We start from the raw sequence: 24,617 nt of genomic DNA, 5'->3' as shown, positions 1-24,617 counted from the left end.
TAGCTTATAAAGTCTCTCTGGTAACTTCCAAAAGATTGGAAGTTCCTCAGTCCATAGTTCAATATGCTCCTTTTAGTAGTAAATCCATAGTCCAGAGAACTAGGGCATGAAAGAGGCAAAATGGAAATTGCAGGGGGGTCTTTTATATCCTTTGCCACATGCCTGGAAATTTACTGTCTCAAAAACAAATCTCCCAACCTAGTTTGTGGAAAGTTACTGGCATAAGATGGAGTCCAGGGTCACATGAGCCTATCACATGTCCTTATATGGATTGATGACTCACAGGGGGTAGCCAGTGGCCCCTTGGAGGCTGAGGCATCTGCAGGAAGAGTTAGCTGGTCAGAATGAGTTTCTTCTATGGCTCACTGTGTGTGAGAGTTAAGTGTCTTTGGCCATTAACGCAAAGCTATCTAGTCTTGATGTAAATCTTATCTGCTGGGTGTTACCAAGGAATACAACATGTATAAGATACAAGTCCGTGGCCAATATTCATAACTTTAGATACAGAGATGATACATGGATTTAACCAGGATAATCATATTTGATAGACTAACTTTTCCATTGACACCTTACATGTACATTGTACAAAATTGTAATAATTGTTTATGCTGGGTAGATTATTACTCTTTATATCATCGTGATGAGGATAGGAAATTAGGTTTTGTTTCAGAGTTACTAGTAAAGTTTCATGGCAGTGTTTCAAGGTTGGCCAAAACATACTTAATATCTAATATTCTTAATATTTTGAAAGGAACACGTTTCTCAAAATAAAACTGTCCTATGGAACATGACTAGACAAATAGATGACCAGGTGGTAAAGACCAAGGAAGTGAGTACTAAAAGACAGAATATTTACATAAGAACAGTCATACTGGGTCAGACCAAAGGTCCATCTTGCCCAGTATCCTGTCTTCCGACAGTGGCCAATGCCAGATTCCCCAGAGGGAATGAACGGAACAGGTAATCATCAAGTGATCCATGCCCTGTCGCCCATTCCCAGCTTCTGGCAAGCAGAGGCTAGGGACACCATCCCTGGCTAACAGCCATTGATGGACCTATCCTCCATGAATTTATCTAGTTCTTTTTTGAACCCTGTTATAGTCTTGGCCTTCACAACATTCTCTGGCAAAGAGTTCCAAAGGTTGACCATGTGTTGTGTGAAGAAATACTTCCTTTTGTTTGTTTTAAACCTGCTGCCTATTAATTTCATTTGGTGATCCTCTACTTCTTGTTATGAGAAGGAGTAAATAACACTTCCTTATTTACTTTCTTCACACCAGTCATGATTTTATAGACCTCAATCATATCCCCCCTTAGTTGTCTCTTTTCCAAGCTGAAGAGTCCCAGTTTTATTACACTCTCCTCATACGGAAGTCATTCCATACCCCTAATCATTTTTGTTGCCCTTTTCTGAACCTTTTCCAATTCCGATATATCCTTTTTTTAGATGAGACAACCACATCTGCACGCAGTATTCAAGATCCTCTCCTACACAAGTCTAAGATTTTGGAGTTAAACCTAGCTGGAAATCTAGTGCCTCGGGCTATATCTATTCAGTTGTCAAGAGTTTTTTCATAAAGGCACCACTCTCTTTTCTGCCTACATCTGCCAAGACAAGCTGGTGAAGTTCTCATTAACCCTTAACTTTATGAAAAGATTCTTAAAATTCTGTTTTATTGCCAGATAAGGCAGTGTCCAAAATTTGGTAACTTACATTAACATTAAGAGAAGGCAGCATCCTAGAAGCTTATTTTTTAATATTCAGTGGGGCTGAGTACCTGTAGATGCCCACCAACTTCACCTAGGAGCTGGAGATGCTCAGCACTTAGGGAAGATCAGGCCACTGCAGAACTGACCCACTTACATTGTCTATTTCTATACTATTTTTACAAATCTATTTAAGTTGATTCACACCCCTTGTCTGGCAGAGCTTTATACAAAATATACGCCACCTTGACAACTTTGGTCTTCAAATACTTTCTCCTGAGTTATGGTCCTCTCAAAATGGACAGCATAATGGCTTACATACATTGTCTTTTCAGCCCTTATCTTTAAAAGACACTTGACTTTTCTATGCAAAATTCAGGGTAATCGGCTCATCTTCTAATGAAAATTTAGAAGATCCACTGTTTTTAAAATAATAATTGTAAATTATGGTTTTGCTTTGACTGCAGTGTTGGGAGTCCTAGTACAGTTCAAACACTAAGGATAGATGCCAACAGAATGAGATATGGTAAACAATGCCTATCACCACAAGCATCAATTTACCTTTTAGCCCAAATATTGCTAATACTGCACAGACAGGTATGATTTATAAAGTAATACAATCAATACAATCTTGGTAAAACACAAAATTCTAGCACTGTCAAAAGTTTCCTGTGGTCATTTATTCTAAGCAACATTGCATAATAAACCTTTGCCTTTTAAGCTAGGATACTTAATTTCTTCCTTATTGTCTCTCCTGTCTGATTATCTTTTGCCCTTGATTACACGATGCATCAGGAGACAATGTTCTGTTTCTCTTGAAGTCCTATTTTTGTTCTCTGTCTAAAATTCAAGCTGTTAAATAATTGGCAACTCATCACCTTGCAAGAACTCTAGAAATCAAAGGGGCATAAGCAATACTGTTGCAATTTAATAGTCCCTGTGGAAATAATTTTCAAAATACAAATGAAGGGAGAAAAATCACTTGTAAACAAAACCATGTAACAATTTCAGCTGAGATTCTTTACTACAAGGAAGGTAGACTTTGGTAGTTTTCTTATTGGATATTATTTTTTTCTCTATAACTAACATACATTTTTAAAGGATATTATTAAACAGGCATGTTTTAAGTAAATTGTTAAAATGCTTTTCAGCATGCAGTATCAGTTCCCTTACTAAAATATTTACTCAGCACACTCTAATGGTCTGTGTTTCACAAGTCACGACCTGTTGACTTTGTTGTTTTTTGAATAGGGAAAATATTCACAAGGCATTTTTTAAATAAGAATCCTTCGGAAGAATCATGTGTGTTATGCATACACTGTAAAAAGCATGTAAATTCAAAAAACCTAGAGACCATGCTGGGATCAGGATTTGTTCCTGAGTGTGTAGTGGAAATAAACAACTGCATAGCCAGCTCTCAAAGAAGGATGAAGAAAAACAATTGCTGCAACCCATTTGGCCTTCAATGGTATTGTTATCTGCAGGGCAAAAAAAAAGCCGCGATCGCAATCTGCGGTGGCAATTCAGCGGGAGGGTCCTTCGCTCCAAGCGGGAGCGAGGGACTGTCTGCCGAATTGCCGCCGAATACCTGGACGTGCCGCCCCTCTCCGGAGTGGCCGTCCCAAGCACCTGCTTGGTAAGCTGGTGCGTGGAGCCGGCCCTGGTTATCTGCGTTGATTTCTCCTGGTAATTAAGGGAAATTCTACTTTGTTTTATTTGCAGCTGTAACTGCCTTTATTGCTCCATGCAACAGTCTGATTCCTGAGAAAGAAACTCAGTCTTAGGCTACGTCTTCACTACCCGCCTGAATCGGCGGGTAGAAATCAATCTCTTGGGGATCGAATTATCGCGTCTCGTCGGGACGCGACAATCGATCCCCGAATCAACACTTGTACTCCACCAGCGTAGGTAGGAGTAGGCGCTGTCGACGGGGGAGCTGCGGAGGTCGATTTGCCGCCATCCTCACAGCGGGGTAAGTCGGCTCGGATACGTCGAATTCAGCTACGCTATTCGCATAGCTGAATTTGCGTATCTTAAATCGACCCCCCCCCCCCGTAGTGAAGACGTAGCCTTAATGTTTTCCACACTAAGGCCCTGATCCAGAACAGTACGTGCTTAAATCCCATCAACTTCCAGGGGGAATAAGCACATGCTTGTGCTTAAGTAACCTTTCTGAACTGGGATGCTTTCCTGAATCAGGGCAGATCAAAAGCTGTACTGCTCGCCATACACTTTCAGCAGGCTGTATGTACAAGGACTTCAGTTGCAAATTGTCATGGACAATAAGGATGGTAATGCCTAATTTTCTGGGCACCAAAATAAAAATTTGGTATCATTTGTAATATCATAACACCCAGAAATCCCAACTCAGATTAAGGTCTCAGTGTGCTAGGTGCAGTATAAGCACATAATAATAGCCTCCAGAGAGCTTGTCCTTCTACCCAACAGCTATCCAACTGAAGTAATACCCAGGGCAACTTGAAAGCTATTCTGTATTTCACATATTCTGCAGACAATTTCCTCACCCTAAATTAGTTCAATGCGTACACAATTTTATACTTTTAGAAACTGGAATTCGATTTAATCTCTAATTTCTATTTCTTTCAAAGACAATTTAAGAAAAAGGAAGCATGTATAACCTATGCATTAACAAAAGCTGACTGGGGGAAAAAATCACTTTATATATGAATGAAAAAATAGCAAAACATTAAAATATGTTTACAATATGTCATTCATTATTGAGTTTGGGTGAGTTACTAAAGTGTTCATGTGACTGTAAAGTAAACTAGTATCAAAAGGAAAGGAGTGGAGGAAGGGAGAGAGAAGCAGAGAGAGAAATGGATAAGTATGGATGTCTAAGAAGAGAGGTGAGGTAAAAATGATGTTCTAAAGACTAAGTAACTTGATCACTGATTTCTAAGAGGTAATGTAAATGGATATCTGTTTTTAACACAGTGATATTTTACACACACGTCCTAGAAGATGATATAACTCCTTACTCTACTACAGTGATACTCAGACTGCGGCTCGCGAGCCTTAAGTGGCTCTTTAATGTGTCTCCTGTGGCTCTTTGCAGCACATGATATTAAAACACTGTGATTTAATTATTAACCAATCTAAGTTATTAACCAATCAGGATGCTTTTACTACGTTATTAACCACTTATGTTATCAACTTGCACTAAGTTATTAACGTATTTGCTGTGAGAATAAACATATATATATTTTAAAAAAATATATTTCCTCTGTCATACTGTTTAAATATGACTAATACTATAGTAAATGAAACAATGAATTCATGCTACTATGGCTCTTTTGGGTAATGCTGATCATTAATTTGGATCCTGAACCAATGAGGTCTGAGTATCACTACTCTACTGTTTAAAAAGGAAGTTTGTGTTTGATATAACTGAATTGTGATCCCCAGTTTTTACGGTGATCAGCAACATAGATATACTTATAAATAAACTGATATGCAAGAGTTTAGAAAGTCTACTGACAGATGATCATTAATGAATAATAAAATGTATTGTTATGAATTGTGTAAATCTTAAAGGAATTAAAAGAGCTTGCACATTCTTCCCTGGTTTTATTCCCTTTTATTTATTACACACAAGTTTCATTATTTCCTCCCCACCCCTGCCTCCACACCAGCTGTCCAATCACAAAAGGTTTTCTTTATTCACAAGTATTCAGGCTCTGGCCTGAACCCTACACCTTGATTGTCATCAGCCACTAATACTTTCCAATCCACAAACACCCCTTGTTACCTCTTGGCTCCTTCCCCATCAGACTTCACACTTCATTTGGAGCATTCTCTCCAAAAAGCCATCTCTCTGTAGTTTCCCAGTGATTATTCAATATTTGTCCCACTACCTCAAACAATACATGTAGCAACTGAGTGGCATGAAGGGGACACATCATCAACTTTTTACTATCCTGTGTATGTCCCACTCCATGCAGATGTAGGACCAATGCATTCTCACTCCTGCATCCCCTCTCTACATCTTTTGTGACTGTACCATTGCCCCAAATGGATTTGTTATGAAAATACTGGGACTGGCCTTTTTTGCATTACAGTACTTGAAGCTTGAACAAAAAAAATCCAGTTAAAAAACACACATTATGTTTGTAAAATACAGTAAGTAAATAATGAGCAAGAATCCATTGTAACTTGAAACCTAAGAATCCCAGAAAAAAAATCTGCTACTTATAGATTTTATGAACCTGTCTCCCCTTTTTCAAAGAAAAAGGATTTTGTATGGGAAAGAGGATAGAAATGGAGGCAATGAGTCCTCTCCTTCGTAATGAGGTACTTTCTCTTTCACACAGCTATATTACTACTGTAAACCCTCCAAGGGTAGAAGAAACAGAATTGAATTATTAGGCTGAGTAGTTTCTTAGGGAGGAAAAAAGCAAAGAATTCACACACTGCTTCTCTGTAGGAAATTCAGGCTTAGCAGCAGTTAGGTATCTTTGTTCCTATAGCCAACAGTTGGAGAACACTCCGGATATGCCCCATGTGGGTGGAAAATAATTATGAAAATAAGCTGAATGGTTTCTATCAGAAGAAAATAATAAAACCCTGAGTGGTACAAAATATGCAATTCTGTCATCAAAATATATGCACAATGAATCTTGCTCTTAAAGCTCTGGAAAATGAATGGACTGCAGATAGACTTTCTGGAACATATTTCTATAGAGAGGAAACTGAGGCAGTGAATGGCATCTATCTTCCCTGTGACTGGTGCATACTCTAACACCTCAATATTAGTGGCCAATATGCACACACTTTTGGAGGATGAATCCAAAGAGAATCAATGCAGCATACAGTTCTATAAACGGTGCCTTTATTTGACTTAGAGTTTGCCAACCTTTGTTGTGATAACCACAGCTGCTGTTTTGGTACATTGAAGCTGTTAGTAAACAGGGTAGGAAAGAGCAGCCCTCGTGCTGCTCTAAATTTCAGCCAAGTATTGACTCTGCAAACAGCAGCATCAGTATCAGGAGACAACAGAAATCTCAACACAATGAGCCTGATTCACCACTGTGCGACTCTAGTTTTACACCAGTATAACTACACTGAAAAAAAATCAATGAGGATACACTGGTGAATCAGCTGTCAATGAGTCAATTTGCAAACTGTGCCCCAGGTACTAAGGATTCTGCAGTTCTCCTTATATTTCAGTCTAGTATTCAAATGTATCTCTATACTTAGAAAGGATTTTGATCTATCTTTCTGTAAACTTCATGATGTCCAAGCTTCAGTCTTTTTTTTGATGCAACTGTGGAAATACTGGGTGCGCATGATAAAATGATCACAGTTTCAACTGGTGCTACCTGTACTCAGAACACTATAGACCTGATGGCTTATTTTGGTTTCACACAGACAGTTGTAATGGATTTAAAGGAAGCTGTTCCCGATGTGCAGTTTTGACGTATAAAACAAAGATATAAAAAGAACATGAAAGAAGAGTTCACTGGGGTCAAAGCCCTAAGGTCCTGAAAGAAAATAAATTGGGGAAACTGTGGCCAATATTCACTTGTGACTGCCTTATGTTTCATTCAGCTTAATTGGACCACACCTAATACTATGAGTTAAAATCCTTAAAGATTAAAACAATCAAGAGAAAAATTTATTTTGTATAAAAGTCCTATCAACTTCAAGGAAAAACATATTGGGCATGATTGTGTAACTCAGGCTACCAGAGTGTCACCTTCTCCTCTAGTGGAGAGACCACACAGAGATACGAGTCAGCTACTGACTCCCAACTATGGCAGCTAGGGTGAAATCCTGCACCATCCTACAACTCTCAGACTTTCATGAAACCAGGATTTCATACTGGTACTTCAGCTTAAGTAGTAGAGGCTGATGTTTTCATATCCAGAGCTGCCCAAGTTCAGTCCGTACAGATGCCATCTTTAAATCAGATATAGCAACTCTGAGTTATATAAGAGGGGGAGAAATTACCATATAGACTCATTCATAAGCCGAATATTTTTGGTAAAAAAAAAAAAAAAAAAAAAGCCTCAAAGAGCAGGGGTCGGCTTATAAATGGGTCTATACCAAAATTTGATGATTTTAAACTCTATGGAATCATTGAATTGAATATCTAATACATTGTTGTTTTGTTTACCTGGAGCGTTCACAGGCATGGAGCCCCTCAGCTCCCTGTGGACGTGGTTCGCCGCTCCCAGCCAATGGGAGCTGCGGGAAGTGGCGCCGCTTCCCACAGCTCCCATTGTCTGGGAGTGGCAAACCGTGGCCACTGGGAGCTGAGGAGCCCCATGCCTGTGAACACTCCAGGTAAACGAAAGTCCCAACCCGCCAGCGGCTTACCCTGACGGACAGGGAGCCAAAGTTTTCCAACCCCTGAAATATAGGGTCGGCTTATGAAAGGGTCATACAGTTTTTGCTATTTTTACCTATCCATTTTGGGGGGTTGACTTATAAACGAACAGGCTAATGAACGAGTATATACGGTAAAAGCATGATTACCCACCACAAAAGCATATCCCACTACCAGCATTCATGATCATTTTGTCCTTGTTGACAACTACTTGTAAGCCTCAGAGCTGCTCTAACTTAAGTTGGCTGCAACAGCCCTCAAGAGTTTGTTATCCCAGATGAGGCTTACCAAAAGCATGAGCACTCTTGCCATGCTGCCTCCCCTAGGCTGAAAAGCACATACCTAGGTGCCATTACATGACCTTCAGGGTAACAAGTCCCTTGCAGGAGAAACCAAGCTCTTAGTTTCTCTCTCAATTTTACAGTTGCGAATATGAATGGATGCAATCTCAGGTCCTTGTTTGCCAGAGAACATGTAGCTTAGGTCACGGTTTCTTTTAGTAGTGAGAAGAAAGCCTTCAGAAAAGCACGAGTTTTGCATCATGCACTAAAGATGGCTGTAGCTCAGTCTGATCTCCAGTAGCAGCATGTCCTATAACTGAAGGAGCAGGGATCTGAAAAGCGAGAATTAAATCCCTTTAGCAGGACTCTTCTCTCCTGCGAAATCCTGCAAGTGGTCAGCCGGCAGCATATCATAAATAAGTGTGTCCAAAGGACATTTGAAACAAACTACCAAGAGAAGTGGTGGATTCTCCACTTATTGAAATCTTCAAATCACGACTGGTTGCCTTTCTGGAAAATATGCTTTAGTCAAGCACTGGTTACTGGGTTCAATACAGGAAAAATAACTAGATGAAAGATGATGTAATGATCTCTTCCATCCTTAATCAAATGAATATATGAATCTTTGTCCCTAGCCAATAGGAAATCAGGCATCAGAAGGAGGAACACCATCCCCGTGCCTTATCTGGGTTGGAGCCCCACACTGTAAGGAGATTAACACATAGTAAGGTAGTAATGTACACTACCATTGGCCCACTGTCACTTTTATAGCAACTGTAGTTTAGGAAGGAGCAACTGAAAAGATTGTTTACATGAGCTGATTGATCCATTCGGTGCTCAGGAAGTTGTGTGTGCTTTAGGATAGATGGTAGACACAGGCTTGGAAGGATTACATTTTTATTGGTAAATGTCATTATACACCGATTTCACACACATACCCAACCCACCCCACACACAAATATTTCCATCAATAACTTAAATTTACAGATCGAGTAAAAAAATGCTGCTTGAAACCTTATTATTTAATTATGGATACTTACTTTGAAAATTTTGGCATGTTGACAATTGGTGTTTTAAAGGTTATAATGCTAACTTTTTGAATCTCAATATCTACTGTCAACTATTGTTTGTCACACCCCTCAATTTCTTACAACTGAGAAAATTTAAATAAATAAAATCTATTAAAATGCTTAAAAATAAACATTGATATTAAATCTAATTCTGCCAAGCCTATAGCTAGACCTTCTTACGGGCAGTTTAGACTCTCTCAAAGGAGTGGCCCTAATTATTCCCAAGTGTTTTTCACTAATCAGAGGGGCAATGGTTTCAGTTGTAAATGCTAACAGATTGCCACCACAGCTTTCAGAGCCTGCAGGTGAGAGACTGACCCATCCAGCTTAGCTTTGGCTGATGGCAGTACTATTATCTCCTCCTCTCTGGTACTGTGTCCATTGAGCTGGAAAAAATAGTTTAACTCATGGTTTCATGAGACGGGGAATTTGAGTCAGAAATCATGCTAGGAAGTGGTGCTCTATGAGCTGCCACCGTAGTTTGTCAAGTAGGGTGTTCAAACAAGGTCCACAGCTCTTTAAATTTCCTCCCCCGCATGGGTCCCAGAGAGCTTGAATTCAGTGACTTTTAGAGCAAGGTTTATCTCATTTCTAGGCTTTCACAAGTGATGGTACGGTTTTTAGTTTGTCTCAGAGCTTATCCAGAAAAAGGCAGTTGTGTCTGATTAGCTGGCCCACTACCATGAAAGTTCTGCAAGACTGTGGAAGCTTTGGTGAATGACTTCTTAGAATCTCCAACTAGTCCAGCCTTTGCAAATTCCTTCTGCTGATGACTGGATTCAGATAGGGACTTTGGCCATGATTGCCACAATCTACTGTCCCCTTTTCATTCATTGAACATCATTTATGATGCAGGGTGAACTAAGATCATGAAAGGCAGTGAGAGCGCAGCTAATGGCTTTGGATAGCAGATAGTGGTCATGTCCAACTAGCTGCAATCTGGTATTTAATCACTGACCTCAGGGGAAGGGAGTTCTAGAAGCCTGTCATACATTTGCACTCATACTGGACAGCATCAGAGCCAAGAAAGACTGTTTTATTTAAAATCTTATACTTGGCTCCAACTTGACAAAGATCATAATTTATTTTCTCCAAAGAGGAGGAACAACCAGAGGTACAATCTGACGGAGTACCCACAGTAAGTGCATCCTCATTAGAGCTTCTCATGAAGGTTAAGAGCTGAAAAGTTCTCTTTTCCCTTAAGAGCTTTTGTTGTACATGAGTAGCAGCTGTGGTTAAGAAAGTTAGCATAATTCCATTTTTTGTCCACACAAACGGTATTGATTCTGAGAGCTACTGAGCACTTACAAATCCTATCTAACGTTCTTGAAAACAAGGTACTGGGAATTAGAGAATAGTTTTGTCAAATATAAATCTGGTGTGCACAGAGAAGTTTAAAGACTGAGATGTTACTAGGTTACTAGGGCTGCAGGGGCAGAACTTTGTTCTTTGGCATAACTAAAACCCATCCTTTGGGACTAAATGTCCATATACATGCATTTTCAGTGGAGGGGTCCCTTAGATTTCATTTTTTCAGGACGTCTTCATTATCTCTTCAGGACTATAAAGGGCACAGGATTTGACACAAGGCTTTTTTTTACTTGCTATTTGAATACACGAGTGCAAGAAGCTAGGAGGGTTTAAAAATGTAATTTGTCGGTTTTGTTGGGACTCTGCATGAATTTAATGTTGATAAAAAAAGTGCCAGATCAACAGCTCTATAGACAGAAATAATCTATTTGTCCACAACTAGTTGCAGCATAGCTAGTGGCAATGAAAGATTACTCCCAACATGATGGCCTCACTCCTCCCCACACATTTCATGTTTCCACCCTGACTCAAAGGGACAAAATCACAGGCTGAGATGTATGTTTGTGCCCAGTTTCCTTTTGGAATTAGCCTGAGACCTACATACAACTCATTACATGCAGACTGTTGAATGACCAGTTTGAATTGATGTTAAATTGTAACCTCTTCACAACAGGTAGGTCATCTTCAAATCAGCACTTAACACACTCTTTGGACCATACAAATAAACAACAAATCAGTTTTTGTTCACAGTCAATAGGAGCCAATGCACTACAAGTGGAAAACTTTGTATTCTATTTAGGGCTGTCAATTAATCGTAGTTAACTCACACGATTATCTTAAAAAAATTAATCATGATTAATCAGTTAATTGCACAGTTAAACAATAGAATACCAATTGAAATTTATTAAATGTTTTTCTACATTTTCAAATATATTGATTTCAATTACAACATAGAATACAAAGTGTACACTGCTCACTTTATATTTTTTATTACAAATATTTGCACTGTAAAAATGGGATAAAAAAGAAACAGTATTTTTCAATTCACCTCTTTATCATTAAAGTGTAACTTACAAAATGTAGATTTTTTTGTTACATAACTGCACTCAAACAAAACAATGCAAAACTTTAGAGCCTACAAGTCCACTCAGTCCTACTTCTTGTTCAGCCAATCGATGCAACAAACAAGTTTGTTTACATTTACTGGAAATAAAACGTTAACTCACTTATTTACAATGTCACTAGAAAGTGAAGTTTGCACGGGACTTTCGTGGCTGGCATTGCAAGGTATTTACATGCCAGATATGCTAAATATTCATATGCCCCTTCATGCTTCGGCCACCATTCCAGAGAACATGCTTCCATGTTGATAAGGCTCGTTTTAAAAAAAATAAAAATAAAAATAAAAAAAAAAAAGCATTAATTAAATTTGTGACTGAACTCCTTTGGGGGAGAATTGTACGTCTCCGGCTCAGTTTTACCCACATTCTGCCATATATTTCAGGTTATAGTAGTTTCGGATGATGACTCAGCACGTTGTTCATTTTAAGAACACTTTCGCAGCAGATTCGAAAAAAGCAAAGAAGGTACCAATGTGAGATTCATACAGATAACTACAGCACTCGACCCAAAGTTTAAGAATCTGAAGTGCCTTCCAAAATCTGAGAGGGATGAGGTGCGGAACATGCGTTCAGAAGTCTTAAAAGAGCAACAGTCCAGTGCAGAAACTACAAAACTTGAACCACCAAAAAAGAAAATCAACCTTCTGCAGGTGGCATCTGACTCAGATGATGAAAATGAACATGCATCGGTCTGCACTGCCTTGGACTGTTATCAAGCAGAACCCGTCATCAGCATGGACACATGTCCTCTGAAATGATGGTTGACGCATGAAGGGACATATAAATCTTTACATGCCAAATGCACTAAATATCTTGCGATGCCAGCTACAATAGTGCCATGCGAACGCCTGTTCTCACTTTCAGGTGACAATATAAACAAGAAGCGGGCAGCATTATCTCCTGCAAATGTAAACAAGCTTGTTTGTCTGAGCTATTAGCTGAACAGGAAATAGGACTGAGTGAACTTCTGGGCTCTTAAGTTTTACATTGTTTTGGTTTTGAGTGCCGTTATTTTTTGTACATAATTCTACATTTGTAAGTTCAACATTCATGATAAAAGTGATTGCACTATGGTACTTGTATTAGGCGAATTGAAAAATACGATTTCTTTTGTTTCTTTACAGTGCAAATATTTGTAATCAAAAATAAATATAAAGTGAAATACTGTACACTTTGTATTCTGTGTTGTAATTAAAATCAAGATATTTGAAAATGTAGAAAACATCCAAAATATTTAAATAAACGGTATTCTATTGTTTAACAGTGTGATTAATTGAGATTAATTTTTTTAATCGCACGAGTAATCACGATTAATTTTTTTAATAGATTGACAGCCCTAATTCTATTATTGATCCTTGATGGATGAGGCAGCACGCAGAGATGCGTGGCCGTACGTCCGCCTAGGAGCTGAGGGATGTTGCCGCTTCCGGGGAGACACGGAGCCAGGTAGGGAGCCTGCCAGCCCCGCCAATCACCCCCTGCGGCACGCCCCCAAAGCAGATAACCTCCCCAGCACTCCCCCGGGCCGCCCTCATCCCCAAGATTTAGTACAAGTCATGGACAGGTCACGGGCCGTGAATTTTTGTTGACTGCCCGTGACCTGTCCATGACTTTTTACTAAAAATACCCGTGACTAAAACATAGCCTTACAAATAACCCATTCGTAATAAACTAAATCAAGTGAAGCATTCAAGACAGGTTCAATCAGAAGAACTCTAACAGTAGTGCTGTTGTGTTTTGCACTTTCACTACAGTTCGATATAATCTGTGATAATTTTATCCTAAAGCTTTTCATACACAGGAAGGCAATGTTAGTACATTGCATTTCTTCTTGCCTTCATACATTTCAGGTTCCAGTATTTAAAAAACCCAAACCAAAACAAAAAACACATACACAGTCTTTCAGTGACATAGTTATTAATCACACTGAGCGATTAATATGCTTATTTTATGTTATTCCAACTGAATTTATATGGTGCACGTTAGCTTCTAATAGAAGATTGTAGACATGGACACATTTTTACCCACGCAAGCCTTGACCAATATTCTGACTTAACAACTCTCTCACCGTGTAATCACTTTGCAGGCAGCAGTCAGTGCTGGCACTGGTAAGAACAATCCCCTTTATGTATTTTTTTAAAAGAGGTATTTTTGACACTACATGCATCCAATTCTTTTAGTTCTGTCACTTGTATAATTATCCTTCCTTGTTAAGAAACAGCAAAGAAGCTTTCCTAATGCAAACAATACTTCTGTGTATTGAAGTGGGCACCATCTGGCATACTCACATTAGAGGAATCTCTCACACCTTAGTAAGAGCAAACCTAATTTGGTACAAACAGCCCTTAAAAAAGATGGTGGAAAAACATATGCTTCATAGCAACATTCTGTCAAGATTTTAAAAAGGGAGGCTCCCCCAACCTTGTGATAAACCCACTCTTTCAGGAGAGGTGCGGGACTGCAGAATCCAGTCATTTAACTTCTTAAAGAAAAACACCATCTTATAGCAATGGAAGGAGGCAACCCTGCATGGCAAATAAACTTATAAGTCTAACTTCACTGGGAATGTGCAGCAAGTATATTGAGAGTACACGACCTGTATTCTTTGAAACAGTGGGAGGAATTCAAAGTTAAGAAGGGTAGAGGGAGGCATTGTAGATGCAACCACCTTTTGAAATTATTATTGAACACCTATCTCTTGGCACAATATGGTACATGTGAAAGCAAAAACAGTTCTCAAAATCTCTTTCTGGGCTTTTGGACACGTCACACCTGGCAAGAATGAACAAGATTAACAAAGCTGGGGAAGAACAGCAACTCCATCAAGGGCAGGGATGTCACTGCCAATTACCCTTTAATTTGGGATTTAAATAGAGGTTTCTGGAAATTGGGAAGTTGTTAATACTTCAATGAGCTGTGTTTGATAATACCCTCAACTTCCTCTTCTATTACACACACACGAGGAAGGATCCTGTTCTGTAATATCTAGTAAATTCAATTTTACATGTGATACATTTTGGTCTGACTTGAATCAGTTCTTATTTTCTAGATTATTAATCATCGTTCTACTGTAATAGTCAAGGTCCTGCTGCCTTCTTTCAGAACAGAAGAAATGTAACATTGAAATATGACCCTATGGCTTCTGTTCTTCCATTCCTTTATAATAGAGAAAGGCAGGGAATTTGCCATAGCCTCTGTTGAGTTATAGGGTTTATCTCATAAGTGGGAAAGCGCCATACCTCATAAGTGTCAACGAAAAGGAAGAAATATGAGAAGACTATTGGACATAAGAACGACCTATAACTCATATCTGGCAGTGATGTATTATACGTATTAATTGCTCGAAGAGCCAGATTTTCTTTTCACAGTACTGTAAAAAACAATCCCAGTAGAATACAATAAATTGAGCTAACAAACAAAACTAATTGCCTTGATTAATGAAGCAGCAAGGATTTGGTTTTGACAATGCTAGTTACTAAATCAGCACCCAGTCATATGACTGGTAATGGGGGCCCAATGAGAGTAATGTCCCAGTTCCACAAACACTTACGCTTGCTTATCTTTACTCACATAAGCAGTCCCACTGAAGCCCAGGGGACTACTTGTGTGCTTAAAGCCAACCAGGTAAGCAGGTATCAGCAGGATCAGGGCCTTTGTTCCATGGCTGTTCTCAGTCACAGAACAGGGTGCTGATTCAGGCCCCATCTCGGCAAAGAACTTAAGGACATGCTTAAGCTCATCCCTATTCAGGAAAGCTATGAAGCACATAATTCGCATTGACTTCCAAGTTCCAACAAGACCTAAGCACGTGCTTAAATGCTTTCCTGCTTAGGGATATTTTCCTGAATCGTGTCTTCACTATTTAGCACTGTCATAAATGCTGCTTTAGAGAAGCCACTGCAAACTAATTGCCTTATCGGGGCCTAAATGATCAAATATGATTTGATAAAATGTAACCAGAAAAGAACATACCTTTTCAGCATACTCCGACACTATCTGCTTGATCTCATCAGATTGGAGTCCAACAATCTGACCTACTGTGCTAGCTGTTAACCTGCCCTGCAATTAAATCAAGAAGCATTTATTGAAGCTTTGGGACAATCTGTAGTAATAAATTGTAGGTTTGATTGTAAAGCACCTCCCCCGGAACTATATAAATACAATACTATTTTAATGTAATCAAATCTGTTTATAAAAGAATGAAGCATGTAATGAAGTTCATCTTCCGCAGAACTCAGTAAACAAATGAAGCTTCTTACATGCCCTCCAGGAAGAAATGTAACTACTGAGGCTTCCTTCATAGCGCCAATAATTCAACTAAATTTGAAGTCACCTTTGCAGACTGTCAAAGTGCTTTAGCTCTTGGGCAATACATATTTTTGCATTGTGCATGCAAAAGCATTCTGTAACAGGAATCAATTTGGATCAACAACTTTTGAGCCAAATTATTGCCACGTAGGTGTGTGAAATAGTGTTCCTCCTAAATCATGTGTTTAGGGAAGCCAAATCTCTCTCCTAAGGTGAAGAATTCAAGGAGGCATCTGATCACAAAGCAAGTCTGTCATGTCCACCATTTGTCAAATGAATTTCTGTCCATTTGGTACATCAGAAAATGTGAAAGGTATCAAGATTTTCAAAATATTACAGAGAATGTTTACTATGTTTATTGATACATCCGGAATCACTATGCAATTGCAGGGAAAGGATAATAATGCAAACAAGCAACATTTAGATGTTATGTTATATCAAAGATATCAAATCTTAGATGTGATGTGTTGAATGCAATGAAATGCACACAATATTTTTTCCAGTAAGAGGAATACCCTATCAGATCCCTACCTTAGCTCTGTAAAGTAAAAGTGTGAGAAAGTCTAGGTTACACAAAGGCTTCATATGTTTAAATGCCATTTCAAGGGCCGTTGCATTGTAGTATGTTTATTTATGCAATTATTTCTGCAGAAACCACTTAAGCAGCACTAGAATTATGCAAAAGCCACAATCATTATTTTAGGGTGAAGGATTTTAAGTCAGAAGTCTTATGAAAAGTACTGTCTCATGCTCAATCATCTTTCCCTGTATCCATTTTTAATACATAATTTCAGTACCTCATGCCGACTTACAACTGTTAACCATATTAAAGGAACAATGACAGCTTTCAAAGCCAATGGCAGATATAGAGAGGAAATTCAGGGGCACAAGTAATTTAAGTGTTGTTAACCGTGTTGAACTGATTTATTATACAGCAAAAAAACCAGACTCCTGGGATTGGAGAACTCTATTATTTTAATCTCTGTAACTACACAACAGTCCTTTTATCTGACTAGCAAAGTCTCAATGCACTTTGGGCCCAACCCAAATCCCAATAAAGTCAATGGGATTCTCTCTGCTGATAAATTTAGTTTGAATTCTGATGGCTAAGATATATCAATGCACATAAATGTTGAAATTGTTGTTTTGCTTTAAGTATTGCTTACCTCTTCTGTTGCCATTGCAGCCATTCCAGTCATCAGTGTTTTAATGCGAAGCTAATGAGAAAAGAAAGATAAGAGAGAACATATGTGAACAAAACAATTAGCATTATTGGCCTTTAAATACTTAGCATACTTCTGTTCTATGAGAGTTCTCATCAGCCAATCAATCCAATTTGCATTCTATTTTAATGCTCCTAACAGAAGAGTAAACTTAATGTTACTGAGGCAGTTGCTAAAATTAGTCCACCCAGAAAGTTCTCTGATTACAGTAAAGACTCAGTTCATGTGGCGCCTATGACACTCAGCTCCCATCATTGTCAATGGGAGATGAGGCCACTGAGCTACTCCTTTCCCAAAACGGCATTAACAGGATCAGGTCCTAAATACGAATGGCTCCATGGTTGCAAAACAAAATGTTGGCCAGGTTTTTACATGGAAAATCCTAAGTGAACATTTACTTTTTGTGCATCTGTTTATTATCCCATATTTCCCTATCTGAAAGGAACTCATTGCTCAGCTAAGCTATTGAACTTTTCCTCTTGTAGAGAGGGAAGAGAACATGCTGTGCTTTTTACACTGTCCCCAAGCTATTAATATCTAATCCCTCTGTGTGTGTGTGTGTGTATGCGTGTATATATGTATAGCACACCTCTTCAGCAGCTTGAAGGTCATCATCATCATAGGCATCAGCCTTTCCTGACGCTGCAAGTCCTTGAGGTAGTACCATTTTTTTGTCTTCAGCCTATTTAAGGAAAATAAATATACCACATAGCTACATGATAAGATAATACCAGCAGTCAAAGGGTTATGAACGTAAAACAAGGAAGAAACTGTAATTCAGTTTTATATTTAAATAACTGAAATATATTGTTATATACTGCCTAGTATCCAAGTTCAGGCCCTGCCCAAGCAAGTGTAACTCACTTTGAGTTTAATGGGAATCCAGCCTGTGTAAGACTGATGGCTATTTAGTCCCCACATCTCTGTGTATGGTATAGCAGGTCAAATATAAGAAAGCAGCATTTTTTACAAGTGTATTTTAAGTTTCAGAGTAGCAGCCGTGTTAGTCTGTATCCGCAAAAATAACAGGAGTACTTGTGGCACCTTAGAGACTAACAAATTTATTAGAGCATAAGCTTTCGTGGTTATGCATCCGAAGAAGTGGGTTGTAGCCCACGAAAGCTTATGCTCTAATAAATTTGTTAGTCTCTAAGGTGCCACAAGTACTCCTGTTATTTTTAAGTGTATTTTAATATACATAAAGTCTAAATCTAGATCAAAGTAGTGGTTTAAAATCTGTGCACCTGAAAACACATTTTAAATATAAAGATATAAACCTATGTGGGGGACTGTCCACTTTCAGAAGAATTAATTCTGTTAAGGTAAGTAGCATTCCCCAGAGATTTATACTGTATTTCTTGACACCACGTCATCACTCTGCCCAAACATTTAAGTCCCCTCTCTTGTAGTGGCTTAATTCAGATGACAAATGGCGACACTCTGACATATTGGCTAACAAAGCCAATAGGACTTTGTGAAGGGACATGGTCATATTTTATGGACTGCACTTCAGTCATAGCTGCAGATTGGTTTATTTTTTACCCACAGCCACACAGTTAGAAATATCTTCTTTTATATTACTTGAATATTACATTTATAAGTTAAATGTTGGTGTGCTGCTGGTTCTTCACATACCCTACCGCTAACCATATTATGCTTTCCTACCAACCTGCAACAGGATATGCTCACAATTTGATGCATTATCTATATCAATAAGAACATCTTGTTACTGAAACAAAGTAATATTGTGCTGCAGCATGTTCTATTTCTATGGGTGTATTAAATTATAAAATTTTTAGGGCTGTCAAACGATTTAAAAAAGTATTTGTGATTAATCGCACTGTTAAGCAATAAAATACCATAAATATTTATGGATGTTTTCTGTATTTTCCAATATTTTCCTACTTCTTGTTCAGCCAATTGCTCAGACAAACAAGTTTGTTTACATTTGCAGATAATGCTGCCCACTTCTTGTTTACAATGTCTCCTGAAAGTGAGAACAGGGGCTCGCATGGCACTGTTGTAGCCGGTGTCGCAGGATATTTACATGCCAGATGCACTAAAGATTCATATGTTCCTTCATGCTTCAAGCACCATTCCAGAGGGCATGCATCCATGCTGATGATGGGTTCTGCTTGATAACTATCCAAACAGTGCGGACAGACGCATGTTCATTTTCATCATCTGAGTCAGATGCCACCAGCAGAAAGTTGATTTTCTTTTTTGGTGGTTCAGGTTATGTAGTTTCCACATCGGAGGGTTGCTCTTCTAAGCCTTCTGAAAGCATGCTCCACGCCTTGTCCCTCTCGGATTTTGGAAGGCACTTCAGATTCTTAAACCTTGGGTCGAGTGCTATAGCTATCTTTAGAAATCTCACATTGGTACCTTCTTTGCGTTTTGTCAAATCTGCAGTGAAAGTTTTCTTAAAATGAATGGCATGTGTGAATCATCATCTGAGACTACTATAACATGAAATACATGGCAGAATGCGGGTAAAACAGAGCCGGAGACATACAATTCTCCCCCAAGGAGTTCAGTCACAAATTTAATTAACGCATTTTTTTTTTAAAACGAGCGTCATCAGCATGCAAGCACGTCCTCTGTTATGGTGGCCGAAGCATGAAGGGGCATATGAATGTATAGCATATCTGGCACATAAATACCTTGCAATGCTGGCTACAAAAGTCCCGTGCATACGCCTGGTCTCACTTTCAGGTGACATTGTAAATAAGACGCAGGCAGCATTATCTCCCATAAATGTAAACAGACTTGTTTGTTTTAGCAATTGGCTGAACAAGAAGTAAGATTGAGTAGAGTTGTAGGCTCTAAAGTTTTGCATTGTTTTGTTTTTGAGTGCAGTTATGTAACCAAAAAAAAAATAAAAATCTACATTTTGTAAATTGCACTTTCACAATAAAGAGATCACACTACAGTACTTGTATGAGGTGAACTGAAAAATCCTATTTCGTTTATCATTTTTACAGTGCAAATATTTGTAATAAAAATAATAATAAAGTGAGCACTCTACACTTCGTATTCTGTGTTGTAATTGAAATCAATATATTTGAAAACTTAGAAAAACGTTCAAAAATATTAAATAAATTTCAATTGGTATTCCATTGTTTAACAATGCGATTAAAACTGCAATTAATCATAATACATTTTTTAATCGGTTACTTTTTTTTTTAGTTAATCGCGTCAGTGAACTGCGATTAAATTGACAGCCCTAAAAATTTGATATGCACAGTACCAGTAAGAGCATTATTTCATCGAAAACAAAAACAAAGCATGGTCACATTAGCTATAATAAGGGACAATCCTACAATGTTTTGTTCATGGCACAGCATAATACATTTGTATCACAGCATATGATCCTTTGCGTGATCATTGCTTGAAAACATTTTTATCTAATCAAATGACTTTTAGCAGTCTGTTATTGGATTTGTGTCAAACAGATTGTTTGTGAAAGCAGCCTGACATGACCTTTTAAGGGGTATTTTCAATGTTGGGAGATAATTTAAAAAAAGAGGTAGAAATCAATTATATCTTTCATGGGCTGCAGAGCTTTAGTTTCATTTAGCAATTAAAAAAAAAAAAAAAAGCAACAAAACACACACGCCTGCTGACTTCATAGCCTTCCTTCAAGATTTTCCAGAATTGAGGTTTCTTTAGAAGAGAAAAAATACGATTCCTTCCCCCTTGACCACACTGTTTCTTAATTTATATCAGTAATCAATATTACCCCTTACCTTCTCCATTTTGCCTGCTTGTCTGCTAAATCCATACCTCCTAAAATACACATGAAAGAAGTCAAAGAAATGTGTTGCTGGAACAACCAACATTCTCAATTTCATAAATACACTTGTATTAATTTTCTGTACCTAAGAAATGCACTAAGAGGTAAATTCTGTAACACAAGAAAAAAAGCCAGCTTTGGGTTAGTTACTGAATGCCCCAATAAAATAGACTTTATGGCATATTTTCAATTTAATTTTCATTTCCCCACCAATCTTTCTATACTGTAATTCCATAGAGCTGCAATCAACATTCTATAGTGCTCATGTCTGGAGAGCAACATGCTCTTACTTAGGGAAGGCTTAAGCGTTGGTGGAGGAAAGTAAAGCTTAGCAGTTATTTATATATGCCTGATTCAGGAAAGCGCTTAAGTTCCACTAAAGTCAATGAATGGGACTCGTGCAATGCTTAAACGCTTCTCTGAATTGCAATTTTTTTCCTATATCAAGGCCTTAAATCCTCACAGCGCTAAATACATACACACAAATGGGCTTTTGGTTTAATTTTTTCTCAAAGAAAAGCTTATCCCCCCGCTAACCCACATTTTTAAACAGAGTGTATTTTGTTATTATGCACAACTTTTCACAAGTAACCAAATGGTATTAGGTCAGAAATGAGTAACCAAACTCAGCATTATAAAGACCCACAAAAAAAATAAAAAATAAAAAAATATATATACACACAAGTATGAAAGGACAAGCTTGACATTCCTGGAAAAATTATTTGGAGATAAAAGACTGTTTAAAGTGGTGTTTGCTGTAGAAGGAGTTTCTAACATCTTATGAATAAAAGTAGTAAAAGTTTAAACAAAGGCTCTCAGTGGGAAACAACCCTGATATCACTAACTGCCCACTTATCTCCTTCAACCTTTGTACCTTCAGGGTCAAATTCAGCCTTTGATTATGCCAACACAACTCCCAGCCTTAAGAACCTGATCTACACTAGAAAGTTGTACCACTTTAACTATGCTGGTAGAGTTAAAGCAGTACAATCCTCCTCTTCTGGATGAAGTTATATCAGTTTAAAGGTGCTTTATACTGGCATAGCTATTCCCATATGGGAAGGGGAATTAGCTATAAAAGTCATCTACATAATTGCATCCACACCAGGGGTTATACCAGTATAACTACTTCAGCAATAAATATAGAAATAAATCACACTCCTAACAGGTACAGTTACACTGGTACAAAACTTATGCATATACCATGCCTTATAGCAGTGGTCCCCAACGCGATGCCCGCGGGCGCCATGGCACCCACTGGGGCATTTATGTGCACCCGCCTAGTGCCCGGCAGGGGAGAGAAGCCGCGGCCCCACGCCCGATGGGGACAGAGAACTCAGGCTGCAGGCGCAGTGTTCTCTGTTCCCGGCAGGTGCGGGGCCCGCCTAGTGCCCAGCGGGGGAGAGAAGCCGGGGCCCCGCGTCTGCTGGGGACAGAGTACTCTGGGGCTGCGGGCACCGGTGTTCTCTGTCCTCGCGGCTTCTCTCTGGATTCATATATTATGCAATATTAAATACACCTCTACCTCGATATAACGCTGTCCTCAGGAGCCAAAAAAATCTTATTGTGTTATAGGTGAAATCACGTTATATTGAACTTGCTTTGATCCACCGGAGTGCGCAGCCCCGCCCCCCCCGGAGCACTGCTTTACCGCATTATATCCGAATTCGTGTTATATCGGGTCGCGTTATATCGAGGTAGCAGTGTATGATGTTTTTCGTATTATTTAATGTACAAATACAAAATAAGCTTTGAAAAATTGTTGGCGCCCGCCACACTCTTCTGAAAACATGAATGTGCTACTGGCCACAAAAAGGTTGGGGATCACTACCTTATAGAATATACTGTACTACAAACGGATGCATTAGAACCTTTGCCCCCAAATTAATTTGTGATATGTAAATAAGGGGTGGTGATATAAGCACTGAGCCAAACCCCACAGAACTCAACAGAAAGATTTCACTGGGCTTCGGATTAGGGTTTTGGCCAACCTATGAGCTTTAAACACAGAAAGACTAGCAGAAGAAAAGACAAGTGAGAATATGGCAGCAGATATTCAGTGTCTATAGCCATATTATGCCACATGCCATAACTGTATATAGTAATGCCCATCTGTTTCTCCAGGCATTTGGAAGGAATGGAGTTGAAGGCTAAATGGGCTTTATAATTACTATGTCTGCAGTGAAGGAGTCTTAGGGCTAGTCTACATGATAGATGTTGTCCTGTTTCAAACAGGATTACATTAACATGTACTAAGGAACTTTTAGTGTGCATCAGCAGGGTCCACATGGGCCACTTAGTGTGCAAGATGCTGGTGTGAACTAGAATTTACACCCAAATTACTTTGGACTAAGGTATTGTGTAGAGACGGCCTGATTCAATTACTGTACTATGTCTGATATGTATTTGTTGAAATGGGATCAATGGTCCATTCCAATACTATTATGGCAGTTAAAACATTTAAGGTTACCACTTACACCTTTGTGGAATGTGTCTCATTCTTAAGTACAGCTGCTTATTTTATTTTAATTTACATCATCCTACATTATACCTAATAATACCAGTCTAAACTTTAATGTTTGCCCCTTTGCTAGCACTTAAGCTTTTGTCGTCATCCTTAGTCTATTAAACTTTGATTTCTGCTTCCCATTTTCCTCAACAACTTTTACTATACATTTAATCTTTCTCCTCTCTCTGATTACCACCACTTTTGGCTGGCAGGTTCAATGCAGACCTATGATCACACAAACTTTTTCTTCTCTGATCAAATGCAATGCAGTTTACGCCAGAGTTTCAGATCTCTTCTGTAATCATAATTCTGTACATATCACGTTCTCATTTGTTGCTTATTGTGCCGTATCAAAAATGGTTCTCTCCAGTCAGGCTCTCCCATAACATATTCCTGTTGTTATAATATGTTATGCAAGATATCCATACTTAATCCACTACAATTCTGCAATATTCCTAGTTTTCGCCAAGTTCCCTTCACTGTTTATAAATCAGCCTAAATTTCCTCAGTTCCTAACAGCATGCTACACATACTGTAATAATTAAGGGGGCTAATATCAGCTCAAACGATCAATCTAACAAATTTCCAGTCATGCCCACTACCCTGCAAACTGCATGCCTCTAGTCTCCTTTAATTTCCTACTGAAGCTCCTTGAATTTGTAAATGAGCTCTTTAACAAACCTTGTATTTTAAGCATATTTTGTTTCATGAGTTCTCATTAATTCATGACTGAATCTAACAAAAACCTCATTTCCACTACAAGACCTTTTAATCCTTCAATGCCTGTCCATCCCTATTTTTATTTGCTCTCTCTGTACTTGCCCTTTCCTCTAAAGTCCTAGTTTAAACCTCCTTATGCTGCAGCTTTATCTGTTCTTTCCACCAGTTTGGTTCCTCTTTCCTCAGGTGTAGAGGAAACGTGCCTCCAAATGTTCTGCAACA

General features: G+C 38.6%; 1 protein-coding gene across 1 annotated transcript in view; it reads right to left on the bottom strand.

Moving 5' to 3' along the window:
- The window catches only part of CCDC93 (coiled-coil domain containing 93), a 104,020-nt gene that overhangs the window by 46,167 nt on the left and 33,236 nt on the right, over nt 1-24,617 (bottom strand). The window contains exons 8-11 of the mRNA XM_065413461.1: nt 21,120-21,159; nt 17,960-18,052; nt 17,314-17,364; nt 15,812-15,898 (exon numbers count right to left, since the gene is read on the bottom strand). Coding sequence (XP_065269533.1) covers nt 15,812-15,898; nt 17,314-17,364; nt 17,960-18,052; nt 21,120-21,159 — 271 coding nt within the window. The remainder of the gene's footprint in view (nt 1-15,811; nt 15,899-17,313; nt 17,365-17,959; nt 18,053-21,119; nt 21,160-24,617) is intronic.

This window comes from Emys orbicularis, chromosome 11 (assembly GCF_028017835.1).
Source record: "Emys orbicularis isolate rEmyOrb1 chromosome 11, rEmyOrb1.hap1, whole genome shotgun sequence".
NCBI classification, from domain to species: domain Eukaryota; kingdom Metazoa; phylum Chordata; order Testudines; family Emydidae; genus Emys; species Emys orbicularis.
Note: the sequence above shows the minus strand (reverse complement) of the source record. Positions and strands in the feature narration are given on the sequence as shown.